This window comes from Periplaneta americana, chromosome 11 (genome assembly GCF_040183065.1).
Source record: "Periplaneta americana isolate PAMFEO1 chromosome 11, P.americana_PAMFEO1_priV1, whole genome shotgun sequence".
NCBI lineage: Eukaryota > Metazoa > Arthropoda > Insecta > Blattodea > Blattidae > Periplaneta > Periplaneta americana.
The window spans coordinates 179700190-179723346 of NC_091127.1; the positions used below are offsets into that span (position 1 = coordinate 179700190).

Here is a 23157-nt window from a genome sequence, read left to right on the forward strand (position 1 = left end):
ATTATAATACACCATAACACACATTTGAACACAATATTATAATGATGTGTTAATTAATCATATCTAATATGGAAGATGACAGACGTGTTTTTTTTTTTTTTTCCTTTTTGAACAATATTTTGAATGATTTAGGTGTGATTATTTCAGTCCCTAGATTTAAAACCATCTCTGACTGAGGTTCTGAATGATATGTGCATCTATTATTAGGCAGCATATCTCACTTGACGGTACATGTCAAGAAGGAAGAACAATTGAATAGGTCATTAGAAAAAGGGCCCATCTCCACTTTTTTTTTAAACTCACTTTTTTGCATATAAACGTACTAGATGTAAGCGCGCATCTGTTGAGTGGAAAAGTGTCCCGCTGAACCGACTCTAAGCATGCTAAAATTGCTGTTAAAATATGGGTTGACTAGAAGAAGGTCCCATTTCCAGGATATGGGACGTTCTTCTAGTCACTCAACGTTGCACTCCCTCTCCTCACTTTCAGACTTCCTGTTTATCTTGCTCTTGTTTTACCACCACTTTGTTTACTTGCGTAATCGTATTGCTTACTTATTGCCAACTTAATAATATTATTAATACCTTCAAGACAGAATTTGAAGAAAAGTATAACCTTAAAAGTAGGTACATTCAAGTTCGTAAATTTACTTGTCTACTTGCGTAATGGGAAATTTTATTTATTACATTGTTTCTACTCAAGCTGATGATGGCGCCAAAACTATTTATATTATTGTCAGTTGAAGAAAGAGGAGGCAACTGTGTGGTGCTGTTAATAATACAATATGGATAGTGGTGATGAAGATGTTGAGTTTGTGGGAGGCAAACGGAAAGCGAATCCTCGAGACTGGAAAGACAATAAAGCTAAAAGATTAAGGGCTGAAGGGAAAGCATACATAAATAGAAAGGGAGAAACAAAACTGGAAAGACGTACTGGTAGCCTGTGCAGGTATGTGTAGATATTTTCTGTTATAAAATCACTATTTTCTTTCCTGTTCGTTTAATTCTACTAACAATAAATTTCATATTTCGTTATTTTAGGTGTAAACGAAACTGCTTGAAATTTATAACTGAACCAGTGCGCCAGCGGATACTGGAGAACTTCAACCTGTACGGAGATCAGAATGCCCAGGATGCCTATTTACAATCTTTGATTAAAGTAATATCTGTTGAAAGAAGGAGAGGACAATGTGATAAATTGACACGTAACTTTCATTTTCATTATGAGGTTCATGTTGGAGAGGTAGTCAAGGTAGTCTGTCGAGAAGCCTTTGCTAGCTTGCATGGAATAGGTGTGAAAAGAATCCGACGCGTTGCTGTTTTGAAAGCTGAAGCACGATCACCAAAGGACATGAGGGGGCAACATCAGAGACGGGGAAATGTAAAGCCCGATGAGGTTATTGAAAGCATTGACGATCATATTAAAAGTTTTCCATATAAAGTAGCACATTATGAGGGTTGCGGACGTAAACGCAGATATCTCTCCAGTGAACTTTCTGTAAGAAAAATGTATGAACTCTATTTAGAGAAATATGATGTCGAAAACTATTTGTTACTCAAACAGGGGAACGTAGATATACATAAACTAAAATCACAGGTTAAATACAAATTTTACTTAAATTATTTTAACAGAAACTTTAATTATGGCTTTGGGCGTCCTAGATGCGACGTTTGTACCACTTGTGAAGAGCTGTCAGCAAAAATAGAGCTAGAATCAAACCCAACTCTAATACGCCAGTTCACTAATGAGTTAAAGGTCCATAAGATGCGTGCAAAATCCTTTTATAGGGAACTTAAAACAGGAACAGAACTAGCAAAATGTACTGAGGACATAGAAGTAATATGTTTTGATTTTAAACAGAATATGCCATATCCAAACTTACCTACTACAGATGTGTTTTACTCACGCCAAATGTGGATGTACGTAATGTCAATATACTCAGGGAAAAAATCACAAAGTATTATGTATTGTTGGCCCGAAACGGAAGCCAAAAGGGGGGCAAACGAAGTAGTATCACTTGTTCACCATTATATACAAGCATTTGTATCCGATTCTGTAAAAAAGTTGTTTGTATTTACTGACGGCTGCAGAGGGCAAAACCATAATCTAACTATGTTAAAATTTTGGCAGTCCCAAGTTCTTAACGGCAGATTTCAGGAAATAAGGCACCATTTTCCCCAACGGGGACACAGCTATTTACCATGCGATCGACACTTCGGCGTCCTTGAAAGAACGCAGCGGAAAGTGGACAAGACTGAACATTATGAAGAATGGATGACAATGATAAATGAAAGATTTACTGTTGTTGACGTCAAAGGATTTATGATCAAAGATTATGTTTCTGCCCTCGGTGTACCGTATTTCAAAAAAGTTGTAACAAGCAAAGGTTATAAATTTCAAATAACCAAATATAAGAAGTTTGTATTTAGGGAACAACATAAAGATAGTGTGGAGGCATGCATGACAATATCTTTCCCTGAGGGTGAGAAATTTCAGTTAGTAAAACCTGGTATTAAAACAGTACCTATGCCAACACAGCCTTTGTATACCGCAATGCTACCTATAAATGCAAATAAACTCAAAGATGTTCTTAAACTTACAAAGTACATTACCAAACAAAGTGCTCTTGTCTATTATAGAAAGTTAATAGCTACCACTAACACTACTGCAGACGACGAGTAAGACATAATGATGCTTTTTCATTGCACATAAGCGCATATTTTTGTTTCTTTAGTTTCTAAATGTGCTACATATTTTGCATGTAACTAGTAGTTAACTGTTTTTATGCAATGAGGACAGAATAAAAAAAACTGTTTCCCATTTTCCGCTTTTTATGTCTACTAAACTAATTCAGTAGAAAAAGGGCCCAAATTCGCAGAATTAATAAATATGTACTTAATAAACTAAAGCAAGTAGAACATTCAAACATTACATGCATGTGTGTGGATACCCTATCTACCATCAGAGAAAAAATCATTGAGCTCTGCAAAAGACAAGAAGTCACTATTCTTTTTTTGTCTCTCCTGAAAAATTTATAATTGTGGATTTGGGCCCTTTTTCTAATGACCTATTCAATTGTTTCTATACATCTGAAGTAAGTCAATTAGTGTAATATGTAGCTAGTCGACAATGTATACAATGGAGGGGGGAAGAAATTGGCCACTTTACACCACTATCTCTTGGTCTAGTTGCCTCATGAGTGATGCCTTGTTGGAGTCACTAGTGGGGGTCCAGACTTGTCTTTGGACAGTTGACTAAACAAAAAGACTTAAAACCATGGTTTTATTAAGTCAATAATCTGGAACATATATGAACATCTGCTTTGGCCTTTGATATTCGCCTGTTGTTCATTCAGGGAAAAAGTTCTTTTCAGGATTTCCTATACTGATGTACATAATTTATTGGCAACACTGTGGAGTAATAGTTTGCATGTCTGACCGTGAAATGTGAGAACCCGAGTTCGTATCCTGGTTGGGATTTTTTCCGAGGTTTCCGCCCTCAGCCACTTAACACAGAATTGCTGGGTAACTTTTGACAGTAGACCTGACTCATTTTGCCTTCATTAATTTCAACCTCATCTATCATAGTTTTAGGTCGACAAGGAGATGCAGCAGCCATGGTGCCGTAATTTGCCTACAGATGTCATCTGCATAGAGCCCAGGAAGGCAGAGGGGCCTTCACAGCGGACTACGGCAGACCAGGGAGTTACAGAGCTATATAGCTTCCTCGAACAGTTTGCACCTTGGTGAATCATGATATCTAGGTGCTACAGTCTTCAGGTCAATATTGGATGCAGCAGGACGTAGTATGTGGTTTGCAATAGATGCCGTAGATCTGAGGAGGCTGCAGAATATCAAGAGGGAGAGGGACGGGCATTCCTGTTCACGTGGACTGTCAAATTAGAATTTTAGCACATGATGGTATTCCAAATCAATTCATAAAAGCTATTTATGATATTTATAATAATAATAATACATAAATATTAGGATTGAAGAATATTCGGAATGGAAATAAAAAGAATCAAGGAATGAGATAAGGACATAGCTTATCATCTCTATTATTTTTAATGTACATGAATCATATCAAGGAATAGAAATTGAAACCACATAGTACCATACATGACATCTTATTTATTATTTATAGATGACATAGTGTTTATAGCAACTTCAGAGGATGATTTACAATGTTCAGTTCATCATTTCCATCAACTACAGAACATTTCAATATGGAAATTTCAATTGAGAAATCTAAAGTAACGACTTTTTTTAGGAAAAAAACCAGTTCAGAAGAAAATTTGCATTAATAATAAATAAATTCATAAACAGTATGAGTGTGCTTAAATGCGACAGGGTCATATCAGTAGATTTACTGGCATGTAAAAAAAACTCCTGTGGGACAAAATTCCAGCACACCGACGACGCTGATATAACCTCGGCAGTTGAGTCATTAAATAAACCATAATTTAAAAATTTGTAAATTGTATGAATAAAAACATTAGAGATTTATAATAATAATAATAATAATAATAATAATAATAATAATAATAATAATAATAATGTATTTATACTGGCAGAGTTAAGGCCATAGGTACCTTCTCTTACACTCTACCAGGTCACAAAGTATACAAGCAGTAAAATTTAACAGAAAGTTAAAGAACAGAATACTACTAACATATTACAAAAAATAACAGCATAACAAAATCGACACTAAATAATATGAAAATAATACCATAATAGAAATAAAAGGAAGTAAAATACAGTTCTAAAGATTGGAATATAATAAAACCAACTCAGCTAGTACAAATAGTTAACAGAGAAAACGTAAGGAAGGACACAACAAATGGAATATAATAAAATAATAATAAAAAAATATAAAAAAAATATGAAATTTAAATAAAATCCACAATATTAAGTTGTGGAAGTGGGGGGTGAATAGGTGAACAGAAAGTACATAAAACAAATGACATTACATTAAAAAATTGTAAGACGACCTCAAAACACTAAATGGGCATGAGATGGTATGCAGTGGAGACAGAGATGTTCCACATGGCATACATACTGCACATCTCACCAAGAAATTTGTGTGGGATCTTCACTTCTCTCGCCATACACAATTCAATTTGTTTAACAGTTGAGCAATTGACAAGTAGGTAAGGCTTACAATGTTACCAAACTCTACTGGATATGAGAAGAAAATCTCAAATTAGTCAAATCACTTTTGACAAGTGATGAGACCATATCTTATTTGGACGATTTTGTAAACAAACAAAATTTAAATACAGTAAAAGAAAACTCACAAGGAAGACTTGAGTGCAGCAAAAGGATTGTGATGTGTGATATGGAAACACTGATGATGCTGGTAAACATAGATGATGCACTTTTGTTATTATTACAGAATAATAATTATTAATTATTACCACCTTGTTGGTTGCTTCGTTCCCAGTTATCTTCACCTTCCTCTTCATTCAACAGTTTCCTTGCAGACATATGTTCATTATTTTATCTTTTTGTTTAGGCATGTCGTAAATTTGCATTTTGCCACACTTGAACCAGGTCATTATGTCCCTATTGAGAGCTCATTTTTTTCCTTTCCTTCAATGACTATAATTTTTTTTCATTCGGTGATACTGTCACATAGTATTTTGTCATGATGTCTGGCAGAGGCTTACTGTATTATTTGGACCAGTATTAACTTTTTTTCACGAATTGGAAGCTTTCATCCCCTTTCTGTACCTACCTGTTTCTTAATCCTCTTTTACAATTTTATGAGAAAGCCCATGGCAAATAATCTGTCCTTTCCCAGGTGGTGAGTACCGGGTCTTTCCTGGGGATAAAAGGCAGTCAGAGCGTGGTGCCGACCACACCACCTCATTCTAGTGCCGAGGTCACAGAAAGCATGGGGCTCTACGTCCATGACCCCCAAGTGCCTTCATGGCATGTGATGGGGATACCTTTACCTTCCATACAATAATACTGTACTGTACTCTTTATTTGTTTAAGTTTTGCACAGTATGAAGTTACCTGTTCCAATAATAACAATTCACGACTGCTATTAATAACTAGGCTGGGTGATTAAAGATATGGCGTACAAAAACAGTACATATTTTCCCGCATTATAGAAGTAGTTTTTGATAAATTCATGAAATATTGTCATTTCCCCATTCAGCACATTCCGCATGACACAAAATAAATAACAGTATAATATCTATTCTAATCACAGGAACTAAAAAAGTGTTCACATTTGACTAGTACCTGCCTTATTCACATTCTGTCTTGAACAAGTTTTACTGTATTTTGGTTTCAAAATGATCAGCTGAAATAACCAATCCTGTTCATAATACAAAAAAATCATATAAATTATCTGACAATTCTCGATTTTGATTTCAAATAACGACATAAGAATATTTTCTAAAATTTTTTTTTTTTTCATATTTAACATTTCCAGATAAATTGACATATAGGTCCATAAATTGACATACAGGTGCTTATTGTAAACAACATGTGTCAAACAATTTCGGAAAAATTGCTCTACACTACAGTCGACGGCAATTTGGAAGGCGGTAGTCTGCTAGCATTTGCGTCGAGAGAGACAGATAGAGAGAGCAAGGCAGAGTACAACATTGCCACATCGTACTTCATGCATACGTGCAATACAAATAGCATAGGAGAAAATTTAAATTCTCAAAAGACAATAATGACCTTAGCCATTGACTACAGTAAGCATGACACCAAACAAGCCCTCTTTCCTTCACTAACAATATTCTTTGCACGTTTCTCAATCCCACACCACATGTTCTGCAGTCGTTTCTTGTGCATTGGCAATGTTGTAGCCAGCATCAAGATGGCCGGCAGCGTTCTGCTCGTCAACGTTTTTAAAATAATTATACACCTTAAACACTATTTTCCGCATCTTCCTGTGCAATACTTGTCTTTTTACAGTCTCTTCTTCCATTTATTTATCTTACACACACGCAGTAAATGTTAGTTTTGCTTATTTAATGTATTGAAACACTCACACGTGAACAAACGAACTCAGGAAGTACTTGTTAATAAACTGATTCTGATTGGTTCTACTGTACAAGCTTGTACGTCACATACCAGAAATGCTAGGGGGCATACAGCAGCCGACTGCCTTCCAAAATGCCGTCTAGTCTAACAGACAATATCCAAAACATTTTCAGTATTAGGGGTACTAAAAATGTTGAATTAATTTTTAACAGTAGTTGGACAACAATGTGTGTTCAAATAACAAATATTTTTTTGAAATGACATAAAATGATTACTGACTTCAAATTTACAATAATATTAAATACACGTGTATCTGAATTTCTTTTAAATACTCTCATTGCCTATTACAAAATACATTGCCGTAAATAAATACTGTATATGTTTATATTTTGTTGAGGGGGATGCAAGGAGTAGCGAAGTGCATTCCATAATCTCTCCTCTCAAATCCCATCCTCACCTTCCTGTAGTGCAACCTGTTTTTAACAAATGGGGCTCTGGGGACCGCATCCATAAAAAATGGAGAAAATGCCATTTCAGCATGCTGACCTACTATGGCATGCATAAGTACGAGGGGGATCCAGGAAATAACGACCGTTCGCGCATACCCGCCACGCAGCTGACTCCCCTTCCTTGTTTGAAGGTCAACTGGCTTCCTTAACATGTGTTCTCATAATGTTGTGAGTACTGGTTGCAACAAGTCGCCATTGTGCATTGTGTTACTTCAAAATGAACGACGTGATTGATAATCCCGCCGACTGTGAGGTGAGGAGTGTGATTCGATTTTTGAAAGCCCGACATTTGAAACCTGCAGAAATTTACCAGCAATTGAAAGAAGTGTATGATGATACTGTAATGAATGAAAGAAATGTGAGAAAATGGTGCGAAATGTTCACCAATGGGCGAATAAATGTCCATGATGAAACTCGACCCGGACGCCCATCACTCATCACAGAAGACCTGAAGACTGAAATGAACAACAAAATCTTGCAAGATAGGCGCAAATCACTCGACGAATTGCATATTGCCTTTCCTGACATTTCTCGTTCTTTGCTTGGTGAAATTGTGTCGCAACATCTTGGCTACCACAAAATCTGTGCACGATGGGTTCCACGGCAACTGAGTGACCAACACAAAACTCAGAGAATGGCCTCAGCATTGACATTCTTGATGTGATATCACACAGATGGAGACGCCTTTCTTGATCAAATTGTGACTGGTGATGAGACCTGGGTGTCTCACAACACCCCAGAGACCAAGCGCCAATCACGTCAGTGGCATCATCCCTCATCACCCAAGAAACCGAGAAAATTCAAACAGACTCTCTCAACACAAAAAGTCATGGCTACTGTCTTTTGGGATCGCAAAGGTGTTCTTTTGCTGGATTTCATGCCAAAAGGCACTACGATCAATGCAAATCGTTACTGTGAGACTTTACGAAAACTACGGCGAGCCATCCAAAACAAGAGGCGAGGAATGCTTTCGAGAGGAGTTGTGCTTCTTCACGACAACGCCTGCCTGCACACTGCTGCTTCAACTCGAGAATTGCTGGATCAATTCGGTTGGGAAATCTTTGATCATCCGCCCTATAGTCCAGACCTTGCTCCTAGCGATTTTCACCTTTTCACTAAGCTGAAAGACTTTCTGGGTGGTACGTGTTTTGGAAGTGATGAAGAGTTGAAGACAGTGAACACCTGGCTTAATGAACTGGCGGCAGAGAAGTATTACACGGGAATTCTAAAGCTAGTAAACAGATACGACAAATGTTTAAATGTAGGTGGTGATTATGTAGAGAAGTAAAGGAAGCTTCAGTTATGTAACAGACTTTGTTTTTTCAAATAAATATATTTTTTTAATTATTATTACAACAAAACGGTTGTTATTTCCTGGATCCCCCTCGTATCTCCTAAATGGTGAAGAGTGGACACAGACAGTGGAGTTGTCCAACAATCCTCCTGGCTAGGTCATATGAATCCACTAACCAAGAACAGTTCTGGTTCTTCAAACAGTTTGGGGGTTGCATGTAAGTGATACAACTGCCATAACATAAAAATATGGTGTCTACATTAAAACAGTTATATTTCTTGCTACATCACTCTCCTATGTTGGAGAGCAAGAGAGTTCATGGCTTTGTTGCCAAGAACTCAGGTTAACAACATTTCACTCATTCATTCATAGTGTTCTGCCAAAGGGCAAGTCTTTCACTGCAAACAGGACTCTCCAGTTCCTATTTGTTGAGAAAAAAAGTTGCTTAAAAATGATTTCTCTATTTTCCTCCTGCCATAGTTGATGTAGGATTATTATCTTGCAACAGAAACGCCAGTGAATGAAATCTTTAAATTTTTACCCTGGGAATAACTTATTTAAAGTTCCAATGGTGATTTAAGTCAAATTGTTTTAACCATTGTCCAGATACCTAACACTAATAGTTCCTAGAAAACCTACAGAAATTAATTCCTACTAAGAAAATGGCATGTTTCAGTACAAATGCCTCAGTTTCCATACAGAATTTTACTGACAAAAGAGATGGCATTTTGAAAACCATTTATTCTGGTATCCATTAAACATGCATTTCGATCTAAAGTTCGAAACAAATTTCTTTTCACATTTTTCAAAATAATGAGAACATAAAGCATGTCTAAAATAATAATGCACTATATGGGGGGGGGGGGGGAGAAAATACAATACGTGATTATGATATCAGTATTCAGTGAAGTAAAATGTCATAATTTCACTTACTTGTCACAGTGTTGTTACTTGCAGTAAGGGCAGTAAGTGTGTTGACATCCCATAGGAAAATGGCTCTATCTAGGCCTGCAGAAGCAACTTGCTCCCTATCTCTAGCATATGCTAGAGCTTTAACATAATCCTTATGAGTACGCAGGGTAGACATGCAGAAGCCTTTATGTGCATTCCATACTTTTACAGTAGTATCTGAACTTGCTGATATTACTGAAACACAACAAAAAAGATTAGTTTATGTAAAGATTAATATTTTCATTCTACAGAATTATCTGTTATTGTTACCATTGGTAATTAATGGAGAAAAATTCGCTCCAGTGCTGGGGATCGAACCTGGGGCCCCAGTTCTACGTACTGAGCACTCTAACCACTGAGCTATGCCGAGGCTCAATCCACAGCACCAGATCGAATATTTCTCCTTTGGTATTTTCCGTTAGTGGCAGACTAAATCTGAAGATATTTAGACGTTTAAACCTACGTAACTGATTTCTTCAGTATCTAATCATGTTTGGTTGCACTAAGAACTCACGACTCAGCCCACACTCCAATGTTTTCGGCAAATTCAAGAACATCTAACTTACATGAAACCATATAACTTTTTCGGGAATTCATTTTCTTACGCAGTAGCCTAAGTATCTGAATCACACAAGGCACTTGAAAGCACTATGCCACTCAAGCACAAGACTACTGGTAGTTACTGATTTTATGAGCTGTAATACTGAAAGGCATGATCAGGTAGAAAGGATAAATGGAAGGTCCTGCTTCCACACTGCTGCAATCTCAATGCTTTCGCTACAAGTTAGTGAAAGAGGGTGAAGTTTGTTCTTGGGCTGAACCTAATAGCATTCTACTGTTGTTGCACAACGAGATGACAGAGAAATATTCTAGGCGGGGCGGGAGAAGCCTTGGAATATTACGATGAACAACACTATGTGCATGCACCATGGCTTCCCGGCTTGCCCCACCTAGAACTTTTCTCTGCCATCTTGTGGTATGACAACAGTATGTACAGTTCTCTACTAACTTAGAGATCTACTGTATTCTCTTACAACAATTTTCTGAAAATTTACAGTTTCTGTCTCACTTAGAATACAGCACTAGAATTACATTACCAGTATTTTCTCATGGGTCTAATACTTGCATACAAAATATTTTTATAAAACTATATTTAAAAAAATTAGGAGGGTCTTACAATTGATGGGGTCTTATTTTGGAGTAAATACGATATATCAGATACAATGTCTCTAAACTGAATGGTCTTCTTTTTTCTAACAATAATTTTAAGGTTGAAGCTGTATCTATGCAAGAGAGTCCTATTCTGAAGCCACACTGTTAAATAATAATAACAATAGTAGTAGTAGTACCTAATAATAATAATAATAATAATAATAATAATAATAATAATAATAATAATAAATTAACTAGAGTAATTGAAAACTGGTTTACAATATAAAATAAGGATTATGAAATCAATATGGACAACTAAGTCTATAACATTGAAAAGATTACAATCACAGCTAAGAATGTTAGCTTTTCTAATGCATCTGGAGACTGGAGAAAGAGATTTTGAATTTTTAATATAGAAAATTTGTGAGCTCTCATGTCTTTAGTCAGAATGCGAAAGCTGAGACTCCTCAAGAATGAATCACAGGTAATATCCCCTCCAATGACCTTACATAGGAATAAATAATTTAGTTCTTAATGTTTAGTACAAAAGCTTCGACAATTAAAATAACCACATTTTAGCTCATAGCTAAACTCAGAGTTATTGGGCAGAAATCTAATGCACATATAACTTAGACATAAATTTTCTTCGAATATTTTCTAATTTAACTGATTCAGTAGTTGTAATTTAAATACTTGACCTCTTAACTTTTGTCATTAATTTAGTAATTATCTACAACAACATTGTTTTCCTGGTGTAGCCTACTCAAAGTTACGGTAGTTATTCCAGTGCATAAAAAGAGTGACAATGACATTAGTAATAACTGACATACTTCATTGGTGCCAATCTTTGTTGAAGTTTTTCTGCTAGTAATTTTAAATCAACATGTGGTATAGATCTCGTATTACATCTCTGTGTCTTTGCAACATCACATTTGCAGTGAGGAGACAAGGAGATCGGGAGAAAAGTTGTAATGCTTTTCAATATGGTGACACTCAAATTGTATGCCACTTGAAATTTAATGGCCACTGACCAGCAGAGATAAAATGCAAGATCTGCAAATTTTTTATGTGAGGAGTAAGTTAATGTGGATTTCGAAAATCCAAGCCCACCACTCACGCTGTAGCACAGTTCGTTAATTACGTATTCTGGAAGTTTTTGAAAAAGAAAAACTGGACAGCTATAGCTACTCTCTGTGATTTGTCAAAGGCCTTTCACTGTTTGCCCTACAATTTAATACTTAAGAAAGTTGAAGTTTATGGTGTGTAGGATACGTACTGAAAATGTCCTGATTGTCTCATATTGAAGGCAATACGTCGATGCAAATGAAAAGATTTCGTCTGTTAATAGCATTATCATTGGCATATTTCAAGGATCAATTTTATACCCTTTCTTATTTACTGGTATTGTTGCTACAGGTGAAATAAATGATAATTTTGCTAATATAAACAAATTAATTATTTGGTTTAATATAAATGACCTTCCATTAAATTTGTCTAAAACTCAACCTATACTTTTAGTTTAAAATGATGCGACAATTCTAATGGTGTTGTTAAGTTTCTTGTATTTTTACACTGATAATCTCTCATGGACTCATAATACGTATAAGAATTGGGTCAATGTAGAGTATCCACCGCCCACTGAACGAATATTGGTTAAACGAGCGTTGAGCGACTTCCGCCGATTTTGGAATAGACACCAACGCACTTAGGTTAGGTTAGGTTAGTTTAGGCGTTTATTATCCCATCAAGATGAAGGTGAAAGCGAATGAGTGTGATTTTTTGTTTTCTATGTTGGCAGTTCAAGTGTGTCGGTGTCTATTCCAAAATTGGCGGAAGTCGCTCAACGCTCGTTTCACCTGAATATTTCACACTTTTATCACTGCCAATGTTGCGCTATAAACCAATTTTCGCAAATCTAATGTAAAAGACTGCCTACACAAGCAACAAGTTATACTAAATGTTTAGGATTAGTGTAAAACTGGCCTATGTCTCCTATAGTGGGCGGGACATAAGTAACATTCACCAAGAATTGTAAAAAATTGCCGAATTTTTCATTATTTGCTGAAAAAAACTAAGAGTGCTTTTTTTAAGCGCTTCTTTTTAATTATTTCATACTATTATTAAATTATGATGTGATGCTATGTTCAAATGAAGTGTTCAGGTTATGTAAGCGGGTTGATCATATAACTTAATCACAGACAGTGTGACAAGAGCAATCATTTCAAACTAGATTCTCTGTGACCTCATAGCAGGCTTCTTTCATTCTCTGTAGCAATCCAGGTAGGCACTATGGAGCAGACTATAATGCATGACCCTGTCGAAAAAGTGGCAATATTAGGAATGACAAGATGCTGGATTTTCGAAAGATAATAGAAAAAAATTTCGGAAGAACATAATTTCGACTGTAGACTAACACAACCTAAACTAACCTAATGTAACCTAACCCTAACTAACCCAAGCTCAACTAAGCTAACCTAACCTAACCTAACCAGTTTATGTTAGGTTAGCTTAATTTTGCTTGGGTTAGGGTTAGTTAAGATCAGGTTAGGTTAGTTTAGTTTAGGTTGTGATAAGTTATGTTAGGTTACAGTCGAAATTATGTTTTCCCGAACTTTGTTTCTAATACCTTTCGAAAATCCAGCTCGAAAATCGTGGAGTGGTCGTCTTCCAGAATTCCCATTAAATTTTCAACGTTTTCTTGTGATTTAAATATAGCCAGTCTCTTTAAACTCTAAATGGGAAAATATGTGTCCTAGACTTTTAATGCAGAAAGATGGCAGTCTGGCCGATGCTTACCGATACTACATAATTATAAAATACTACCACCTTGTCAGTGACATGGTTAGATAGGGTTTGATGAGAAAATAGATTAGTGACAAGTAGCCCCACTGTCAGTGATAAGATCAGGTGGGGTTTGATGAGACAGATTAAGTAGTTATAAATACTTCACGCAAAAATGACAGAAGAAAATGTAAGGCCTATTGTTCAGAAAATTTTATTCACGTGACCCAAGCAACACATTTCGCGCTTATAAGACGCACTTGATTGCTGTGCTTGGCTTGTCTACATTTTTACTTTTGACCTTTTACAAAATGTACTGTTCTTAGATAGTACTGATATTGTATGTAGTCTGTGAAAATATTTTATACGTTCAATATATTAGATCCTCTACAGGTTTACTTTCGTTTGGAACAACTTAGCCAGCTATTATTCCTCTGGCTGATAACGTAAGTTGTGAAAACAAGGAAACAAAGCATATGCAGGTACTTACAGTTTTTTCCTCCACAACAGAGAACAATATCATTAACCCAATCTGTGTGGTGTTCCATCGATAACGTATATGGTTCCTTAATGTTTTTACAGTTCCAAATTCGAATAATACTGTCTCTGCCTGCAGAATACAGTCTATTGAGATGGGCATCATATTGTAGAGAGTTAACACCAGCCCTGTGTCTTCTTTCCACTTCATCTCGTATCACGAACGATACCTGCGACAACATCTGTCATTTAGTAGTAGCAATAGTTTAATGAAGTTAACAGTAAAGAGAACGATGCCACAGACCTGTTCCTAAACTTGGACCTTCAAGGAACTTCACTTCATACAAGTTTCTTTCGATGACAATGTAAAGACAAAATAAAGGGAACTATATCCTCATAGGTTAAAAAGGTTCAAGTAAGTGTTATTTTCGAAATCAGTAACAGTATAGGCTTACTATTTGTTTCCATTTCATTAATGGGAACCTACAACACTCCAAACTTTCGATCTAGGCCTACAAGTTTTCTGAACTGTGGAAATTCTAAACACAATAACTGACATCCGTTTTTTATACATAAATGATACGTAATATTTCTATACCTGCACTTTCTTACGACCACTCTGTCCACCAGACTTATGTGTAGCCATGGTTAAGATATAATTATTCGTTGAAAATCATGTTCTCTCTCTCAATCCATGTTCGAAAAAAACCACTCCTGGTAAAGAAAACGGTAAGGTTCTTCGTTCTAAATGCATTACATAATACACGTTGGTAAATTCAATGAAAGTTATATCGACATTTCAATTCATTGTGTTAAATAAAAATCCACGAACCCAAATAGCTCGAAGAGCTCCACTAGTACACGAGACAACTCTTTACAAATCATGGGAACCATTATGCTAGTACCAGCATCTACCAACATCAGCGCTAGTGATTTTTCTCCATTGACTAGATAATAATCCATATGACGTATCTTCTCGTCGTTTTTCAGATAATGATATAAATAACAGGTTTTGGCCATAGTCGCACAGAAAATATTTTAATAAACATTCTTCAAATAGTACACAAATTAAATATTAATACCGTGACTAAATAGAACTTTGAATCCATATTACCTGTACAGCTTCAGACAGTTCCTTATTTTTCAATACCGGTACCATATTTTAAAAAATAATTGTATTGCTTGGTAAAAAAAGGTAAAGGTATCCCCGTAACATGCCATGAAGGCACTTGGGGGGCATGGAGGTAGAGCCCCATGCTTTCCATGACCTCGGCACTAGAATGAGGTGGTGTGGTCGGCACCACGCTCTGACCGCCTTTTACCCCCGGGAAAGACCCGGTACTCAATTTTATAGAAGGCTGAGTGAACCTCGGGGCCGTTCTGAAAGTTTGGCAACGAGAAAAAATCCTGTCACCACCTGGGATCGAACCCCGGACCTTTCAGTCCGTAGCCAGCTGCTCTACCAACTGAGCTACCCGGCCGCCGTATTGCTTGGTACCGGTACTATTCAAAGTAGGAACTACCGCAAAATAGTTTAATTGTAGTATAACTCCTTCCATTTATCCGCGGTTCATCTCCAGCCATAGTGCAGAAAGAAGCTCTTTACCAGCCGAGCCACATCAACTTTATTAAGATTTGTTTGCAAATGTTTAATGACCATGAGCTTTACAGATACAATTTAAAACAATATACCGTAAGGACGGCTTCAGCACGAATTGGAGTCACGTGATTATCATGGTCTAATAATACATGTTCAAAGTTCTAAAAAACAAAGGAATTGTTATATTAAACTTCTGTTAAACGTGCATTTATATATAAACTTGTTCAATGTTGACCATGTTATGACTAAGAATGTGACGTCGCGCTGTAGCCTGCGGTATAATAATAATAATAATAATAATAATAATAATAATAATAATAATAATTTTCGTGTTAGGAGGAAGAGACCATCCCAAGCACTACGACCTGAGGTCTATTGTACACCCCCCGATATGGGATGAGTTGCGTGCCCACCGATCCTTTACGCGCACCGACCTAACCACTTGACCCCCTTAACGATCGGTCCCTACACCCAACAGAGTCCATGTACCACTCCTGTTTCGGCAACCCCTCCAAGGCTCCCTTAACGGTCCGAGGCGGAAGTCCTCCACCGAGGAGATCTGCCCAGAGTTCCGTTGCAGAAGCTATCCATCATCACTTGAATACAATCCACGGAGGCCGGTCGAGAGCCAGCAGCTTCGGAGGGCCGCCTGTAGAGCGATCTGAAAACCAGAAAAAGTAACGGGATGATGAATGAAAGGATGATAGGGGAGGAAAGGTAGTGGCGAAGATGAGTGGGGTTCCAATCGCCTGATGAAGTTACCTGATATTCATCTATAGGAGGGAAAACCCCCGAAAAAACTCACCCAGGCAACTCGGCCCTAGCGGGGATCTAACCCGGGCCCGCTGGATTTCTTTATTTTCATGAGAATACACGTTTCCAACATTCCTGACGTTTTGCGCGAACAGTCTTTCTATTCCTCTGTCAGCCTGAGTACTGCGATTTCTCCTAAATTAATGCGTGGATTTTTTTTATATTCAATATCTACGAGTCAATTAATTCGGGAATGATGCACATTAAATATAAGGATTTCAGTAAAAAAAGAATTAATGGGCATTTATTTCAAGTCCACAATGCAAAATTGTGATTTACTTGCAATCGGTGCAGACATTTTTCTTTTTTATTCCTTACATAAGATCGAGAGATAAATGAAATGAGGTAGGCAGTCTCCGTAGCTTGTTTCAGAAAATTATGTTCTGAAGATGGCTGACACGAAGTCGAAACTAGTCAACTAGGTAATTCAAAACTTAGTTTTCACTTTAACAGGTGTAAATTGTTAATATAACCATATTCATAAGAGAGAAATTAATATTATAAAAAACAATTTTCCACTTTGTTGCGAATTTGCTGAGTTACGAATACCCTCAGAGATGAACTTTCTCAGAACTCTGTCCATTGCAAATACAATTAAAATTAAGACACTATTCCTGCTTATCCAAGTCCATAATGTAAATATTAGGCTACTTTATTCAATCATCTACACTAGGCATCGCAAAATTATGTTTCGTGTAACAGCGCCTGAACTCTGACGTAAGTTCCACGTGACATCATCCCTCTCCGCGCTGAACTCCTTCCTCTACCGTTGTCTGTGTCAGCAGGGGTTCATTCTGTTATCCAGTACTATCTGAATAGTGATTTGGGTTCATGACAGATATTTCTGAACTGCTGAACAAACTAAATTTCCAACTTCAAGGACGTGATTAGAACATACTTGACATGTATGATGCTGTGAAATCTTTTTCTATGATGTTAAATGTTTGGAAAGCGCAATTGAAAAAAAAAAGTTTCATTTCTTGTCTGCAGTCACTTTCAAATGCTGCTGATTCAAAAATAGATAAATATTGCGATATCCTGGAAACATTATTTTCAGAATTCAGAAATAGAGGGTTTTGTGATGAAAAATGATTTCTTCCTATTTGCAAATCCTTTTAACACACCCATTCTAAGGGTATGATCAAACTTACAATTGGAAGGAGTTACGCAATAAGAAACAAAAATATGTTTTCGAAATACTGACCATTGAAATAAATCTGGTCTTTATTAAACATTTTATGCAAGAAGTATTGTAACATTCATACTATTACAAAAATAGCACAAAAATACTAAAAAAGGGCTAACGGATTTTTAATAACAGACCAGTGATTGATTTAATATTGCAAATAAAAATAAATAAATCCATTTTATGCAATAGGCCTAAACGAATTTTGCTTATATATAGTAGCAAAATGCAGATATGTCATTCTTGATTTTTTCCGAGTTAAAAATTGTCGGTTGGTATATTGTTGCGTAACTTGGTCCAATTTGAGGTTGCTAATCTCCAGAATGACACTTTTGTGAAAAGAAAACATAAGGATTGTGTTGGTTTAGCTGTATATTTAAGAATATTGACTCCTCTGAATATCCACGTCTTTGATCATTTGCTGCCACAATCGCAGCTATGTTCGGTTCTACGTATATTTGTGAACATTTTTTTTTTTTCAAAATTAAACATATTAAAATAAAAAAGGACTCACATGAAAATCTTCGTGCACATTTGGTAGTGGCTACTTATGAGGCAACCCCTAATTTTAGATCTTGCCGAATGGAAATATTTCAATCAAAAAAAAAAATAATGCAGATGAAAGTAATACACTCCTAAACAGATATTCATTCCTTCTTTCTCTTGTTATTTCTTTGTTATGAATATGGAAGGTAGTGACGATCACAAACCGTCTCTGCTGTCCAGCTTACTGCGACCGATGCTCCCCACCCCCTGTCTTCACTTTGTGTGTAGCGGATAGTATTTACATTGCGTCATGAATTTGTGAAGTTTTGCGATGCCTGATCTACGCTACAACCATAAACGTTGCGTTGAAAATTGATCCCAGCCTAGTTACTTCCGTCAGAGTGTTTAGTGCGAAAGTGAAGAAGAAGAAGAAGAAGAAGAAGAAGAGTAACCATAAACTCTCTGTGACATATCCGGTGCAAGCAAGATATACATACATACATACATACATACATATATAAATACATACATGTGTACTTAGTATATATACCTTGATTACCAGTACGCACTTTTAACATTTGCATCACTAATGATTGGTTAATTTGTTAAGGTAAACAATTTTGAAACTTTCTTATGTTAATATTAAAACTATTATGGTATTTTACATTTAAAATTGATGATTAGATTCGGATTGTTTCTGCCGCATTTAGATTTCTAGTGAGGTCTTGCGCTTATTTTCGGTTTCTTCTTGTTGGTGTCTTGGTGGGGGTCATTAATTAAGACAAAATGCCATAATAGTTTCAGTATTAACAAAGGAAAATTAAAAAAAGTTGTTTACTTAACAAATTTAAAAAAATCATTAAAATTTTAACATTGGCTGACATTATTCGAGTGTCACTAGGATAAAACGGACAGAATATTTTCACCAGTGGCGGCTCGTGCCTTTCTTGGATGGGTGTTCACAAAAAAAAAAAATATTGGTAATGAACACACTGATATAGGCTATTCTCGTATAGGTGAGCCACACGTCAGAGATAAACGAGTTCTAATATGCATGTACCAAATCTACGCATATACATCAAAATTAAAACCATTAAACAAGAGTAGAGTAAAATTAATTCATAGGAGTCACCTTCACTGCTGTTGTTGAAGATCTAGATTTATTTGTAGAGAAACTCCATGCGCCTATGTAATCTTCATCTTACGATGTTTGGTGACGTATACACGTCCGTTGATGTGACATATTAATGAATTTAAATACTATTATAGTCACAATCATGCCATGGTATGAAAGAAAAATTTCACAACCTCGAGCGGGAATCGAACCTGCGACATCCATGCGCCTAGTTTTGAGAGATGCAAATTTATCAATAACTCTAATGTTGTTAACAAGTTTTTTTTTCCACGGCCAACATAGCCAATGTACTTAATCGCTCTTATGTCATTGTGCTAAGGAGGAATATTTTAATCCTCTCTTAATTTAACACCCTCACAACTTTACACACGTGTGTTACTTACTTTGCTGAACAAAAGACAACAGAATCAGCCCCCGTGCGTATCGGTATTTTGAAAAGAAAGAAAGGAACAGGATGCCAGACCCAAGGGAGATGGAGCATCTCTCTTTCTCTGTCACTAGCACGTTAAGACCTGTGCGAGCCAGAGCTATTGTAACCATTGTAACAAACCAGAAAATATTCTCGCCTGAGGCTATTCCACCCTGCTACGGAAAAATTGTGCGAACTGCTGTCAATCTGTCCAATAGAGATTTAAAGACACACGACACACGAACGGGACATTCTCTCGAGACGAAATATGTAGGAACGTCATTACACATTGGAAAGTAATAGATGTAATAATATTAATACAGTAATATGTACGATTATTGTTGGTTTTTAAGGTGTTCACGTGCTCCTGTGCTCATTTAGAGGAACCGCCACTGATTTTCACGTAACACCGACGCAACTCTGTATTTGGACACTAATAACATAATAACTTAATAGGCCTACCTATGGCGTATTTATAGGAATAAGGGAATAAAGATCTGTCTATCAAGTTATGTTCATTTTGTTCTTAGAATAAAATTATTGTACATTTTAAACAATAACCCAAAACATGTAATACTTTTCCTAATTTTACAGACTTTCAACTGATTGATACGACTGGACCGTAAAAAATTGATGCGGACATATTACGAGTGAAATACGTTAATAAATGTAACCTTTAAAAAAATTCTATCCTTTTTAACCCATCACCTACGTTTAGGAATTAGGACCATTTTTGCCTGGCTTACGCAACTGCCATGCTAAGAGTATGATGCAATAACCTTAACAACTGCAAGAGCGTGACGTTACAAACAGATAATAGTAATATGCGTTACAAGAGCGGTATGTTGATGTTTTCATGTTCGAGGAAAAGATTGAAAAAGCTCAACTACGTTTCGCTTTTTTAATTTCCGAGAACATGAAAACAAACATACGCTCGTGTATCGTACATTATTTTGTGCGAAGATAGTTTATTACATACCTGAAAGAGGAATTTCTAATTAGTTGCAATAAAATCTCCATGTTGGTTTCTGTTTAATGACGGCAACTTCGGAAAACCAAAATATATTTCTTCAACATTGTTGCTATAAAATGTTTTCTGTGTTTACTATACTCCAGCAGGCCGTGATATACGTCTGTCTTTTTTTCCCCCAGTCTATAAATGCGAACTTAAAACAAACGGTAAGGTTATGTAATGATTTATTTTTCATTTTAATATTTTAACAATATTATTTATATAACATATTGCAGTAATAACATCGGCATAGCCACCGGCGTGGCTCAGTCGGTTAAGGCTCTTACCTGCCGGTCTGAAGTTGCGTTCGAGCGCGGGTTCGATCCCCGCTTGGGCTGATTACCTGGTTGGGCTTTTTCCGAGGTTTTCCCCAACCGCAATGTGAATGCAAGGTAATCTATGGCGAATCCTTGGCCTCATCTCGCCAAATATCATCTCGCTATCACCAATCTCATCGACGCTAAATAACCTAGTAGTTGATACAGCGTCGTTAAATAACCAACTAAAATAAAATAAAAAACATCGGCATCTAGAATCTTGTTGATTTTTTCACGGCTTCCTTAATGTTACTTGTATCAGGAATGCAATAAGTTTCGTGGAGTAGTAGACTACTTAATTTTTGCAAATATTTAAAAACAATAATTAACAGTGCAATTTAGGTGAAATTGTAGTGGTAAGTTTCCAATTTATAATTATTACTATGTTAAACGTCTCTAAAAATAATATGTTAAAAACCTAAAGCAGTAAAATGAATGTCGCGCTTAAGCTGTAAGAAGAGGGAAATTGTTATGTGTGTTACGTTGGGAATACCGAATGTGGTATTTCACACTTACTGCGTATTGGTTCTGTGCGGAAAACAAGCAAAAATCCGCACGATCTCGCACAAAAGTAATTCTTATAATAATGTAAGCAAACGAAGAAATTAATGCTGAATACGTACGTGAGTATAAACAACGCAAAGCTGAAGAAAAAAACACCGCAAACAATCTACGTCTACACCATTCTAATGTCATGATAAATTTGTTTTAATACAAGACGTAGGCCTAATATTTAACGTTATTTAGTCTTCTAACCGTACCACGAATCTCGGTTCATGATGTTAACTTACTCCACTTTTGTATAAATCAACAATCACGATGGACATTATCATAAGAAACTGCGAACTAATTTCTAGCGCGTACATCATTATTATCATCACTAGCCAATAGGAGTATACGCGTGATGTACTGCGATGGTGTGGGGGATGGTAAAACTCACCTTTTCGTTTACCTGAATATATGGAATTCGCTATAGCAGCGCTTTCATCAGCGTGCAGAGGTGGTGTGTTATGCTGTGTTGTATGTAATGAGCGTATGAACGAACGTGTAATCTGGCCATTTATTACTATACTTGTTTTTTTTTTTTTTTTTTAAGATGGGACATGACAGTTAAGCGGCGGAGCTTGGAACTACAGTGCTATGGATTACCACGCTGTCAGCTGATGGAAGCTAGCAATTGACGTTAAGATGGCTGACGTTAAAACATTCATTGACTATTGACGCGAAGGTAAGAAAACAATACAAAAATCGACAGAGAATCAAAGACGAAACGTACTAATGCTAACTTGTGTGCACAATAAATGTCACCAAGAGAGCTGTTAAGCACTCGCCACGTGGGAAAGGTAAGTTTGGCAACTCAACCGTTGTTACTATAGCAACAGACTTACCACGCTATGTGACATTCAGTTGTTTTTCCGATCGCAACGCTCCTGCCATGTCCCATCTTTAAAAACAAGTATAAATACCGTTTTCTTAGGCTTAACTCACACGGACCACAGCACAACCACAACACGGTGGTTCACTTGTGGGCGGTCAGGAATTATAAACTGTACAGACCGATTATTTAGTCCTGACAGTGCGTTCCGGCCACAGAGTTAATATAATACTAACTCTCCAACTACAGCACTGCCTATAGACAATTGAAACAGGAAACTATTTTATCCTACAAGATGCTACAAGTATAGACCGATTATTTAGTCCTGACAGCTCGACGACGCGAAAGAGGGAAAGTAATAGGAGTAGAGAGGAGAGCTCTGGAGTAGAGATAAGGGCGAGCGGTCAGTAAAGGAATGCAGTACAGCTTAACTGTACTGGAAACATACAGCTCTACCTCACGCATGACATCCGATCGCTCTGAAGGCAAGCAACAGACTAACCCAAACACCCCTTGGTGTAACTAAATGGACTCGCCTGACCCAGGCGCACATTGCCAGCAACTGTCAGGACTAAATAATCGTACTTGTACTAAGGGTACACGGCAAGACGTTCGACTGACAATTAAATTTACATCGCTCTCTGTGCGATAAC

The 23157-nt window shown here is 36.6% G+C and overlaps 1 protein-coding gene across 2 annotated transcripts in view; it reads right to left on the reverse strand.

Moving 5' to 3' along the window:
- Positions 1-15111, reverse strand: part of LOC138709659 (WD repeat-containing protein 48) — a 41647-nt gene extending 26536 nt beyond the window's left edge. The window contains exons 1-4 of one of the 2 annotated variants that reach the window (XM_069840596.1): positions 15004-15035; positions 14770-14885; positions 14185-14401; positions 9744-9956 (exon numbers count right to left, since the gene is read on the reverse strand). In XM_069840596.1, coding sequence (XP_069696697.1) covers positions 9744-9956; positions 14185-14401; positions 14770-14817 — 478 coding nt within the window. In that variant the 5' untranslated portion in view covers positions 14818-14885; positions 15004-15035. Of the gene's footprint in view, positions 1-9743; positions 9957-14184; positions 14402-14769 lie in introns of both variants that reach the window. The other variant, XM_069840595.1, reaches the window with a different exon arrangement.
- Positions 15112-23157: the final 8046 nt, after the last annotated feature.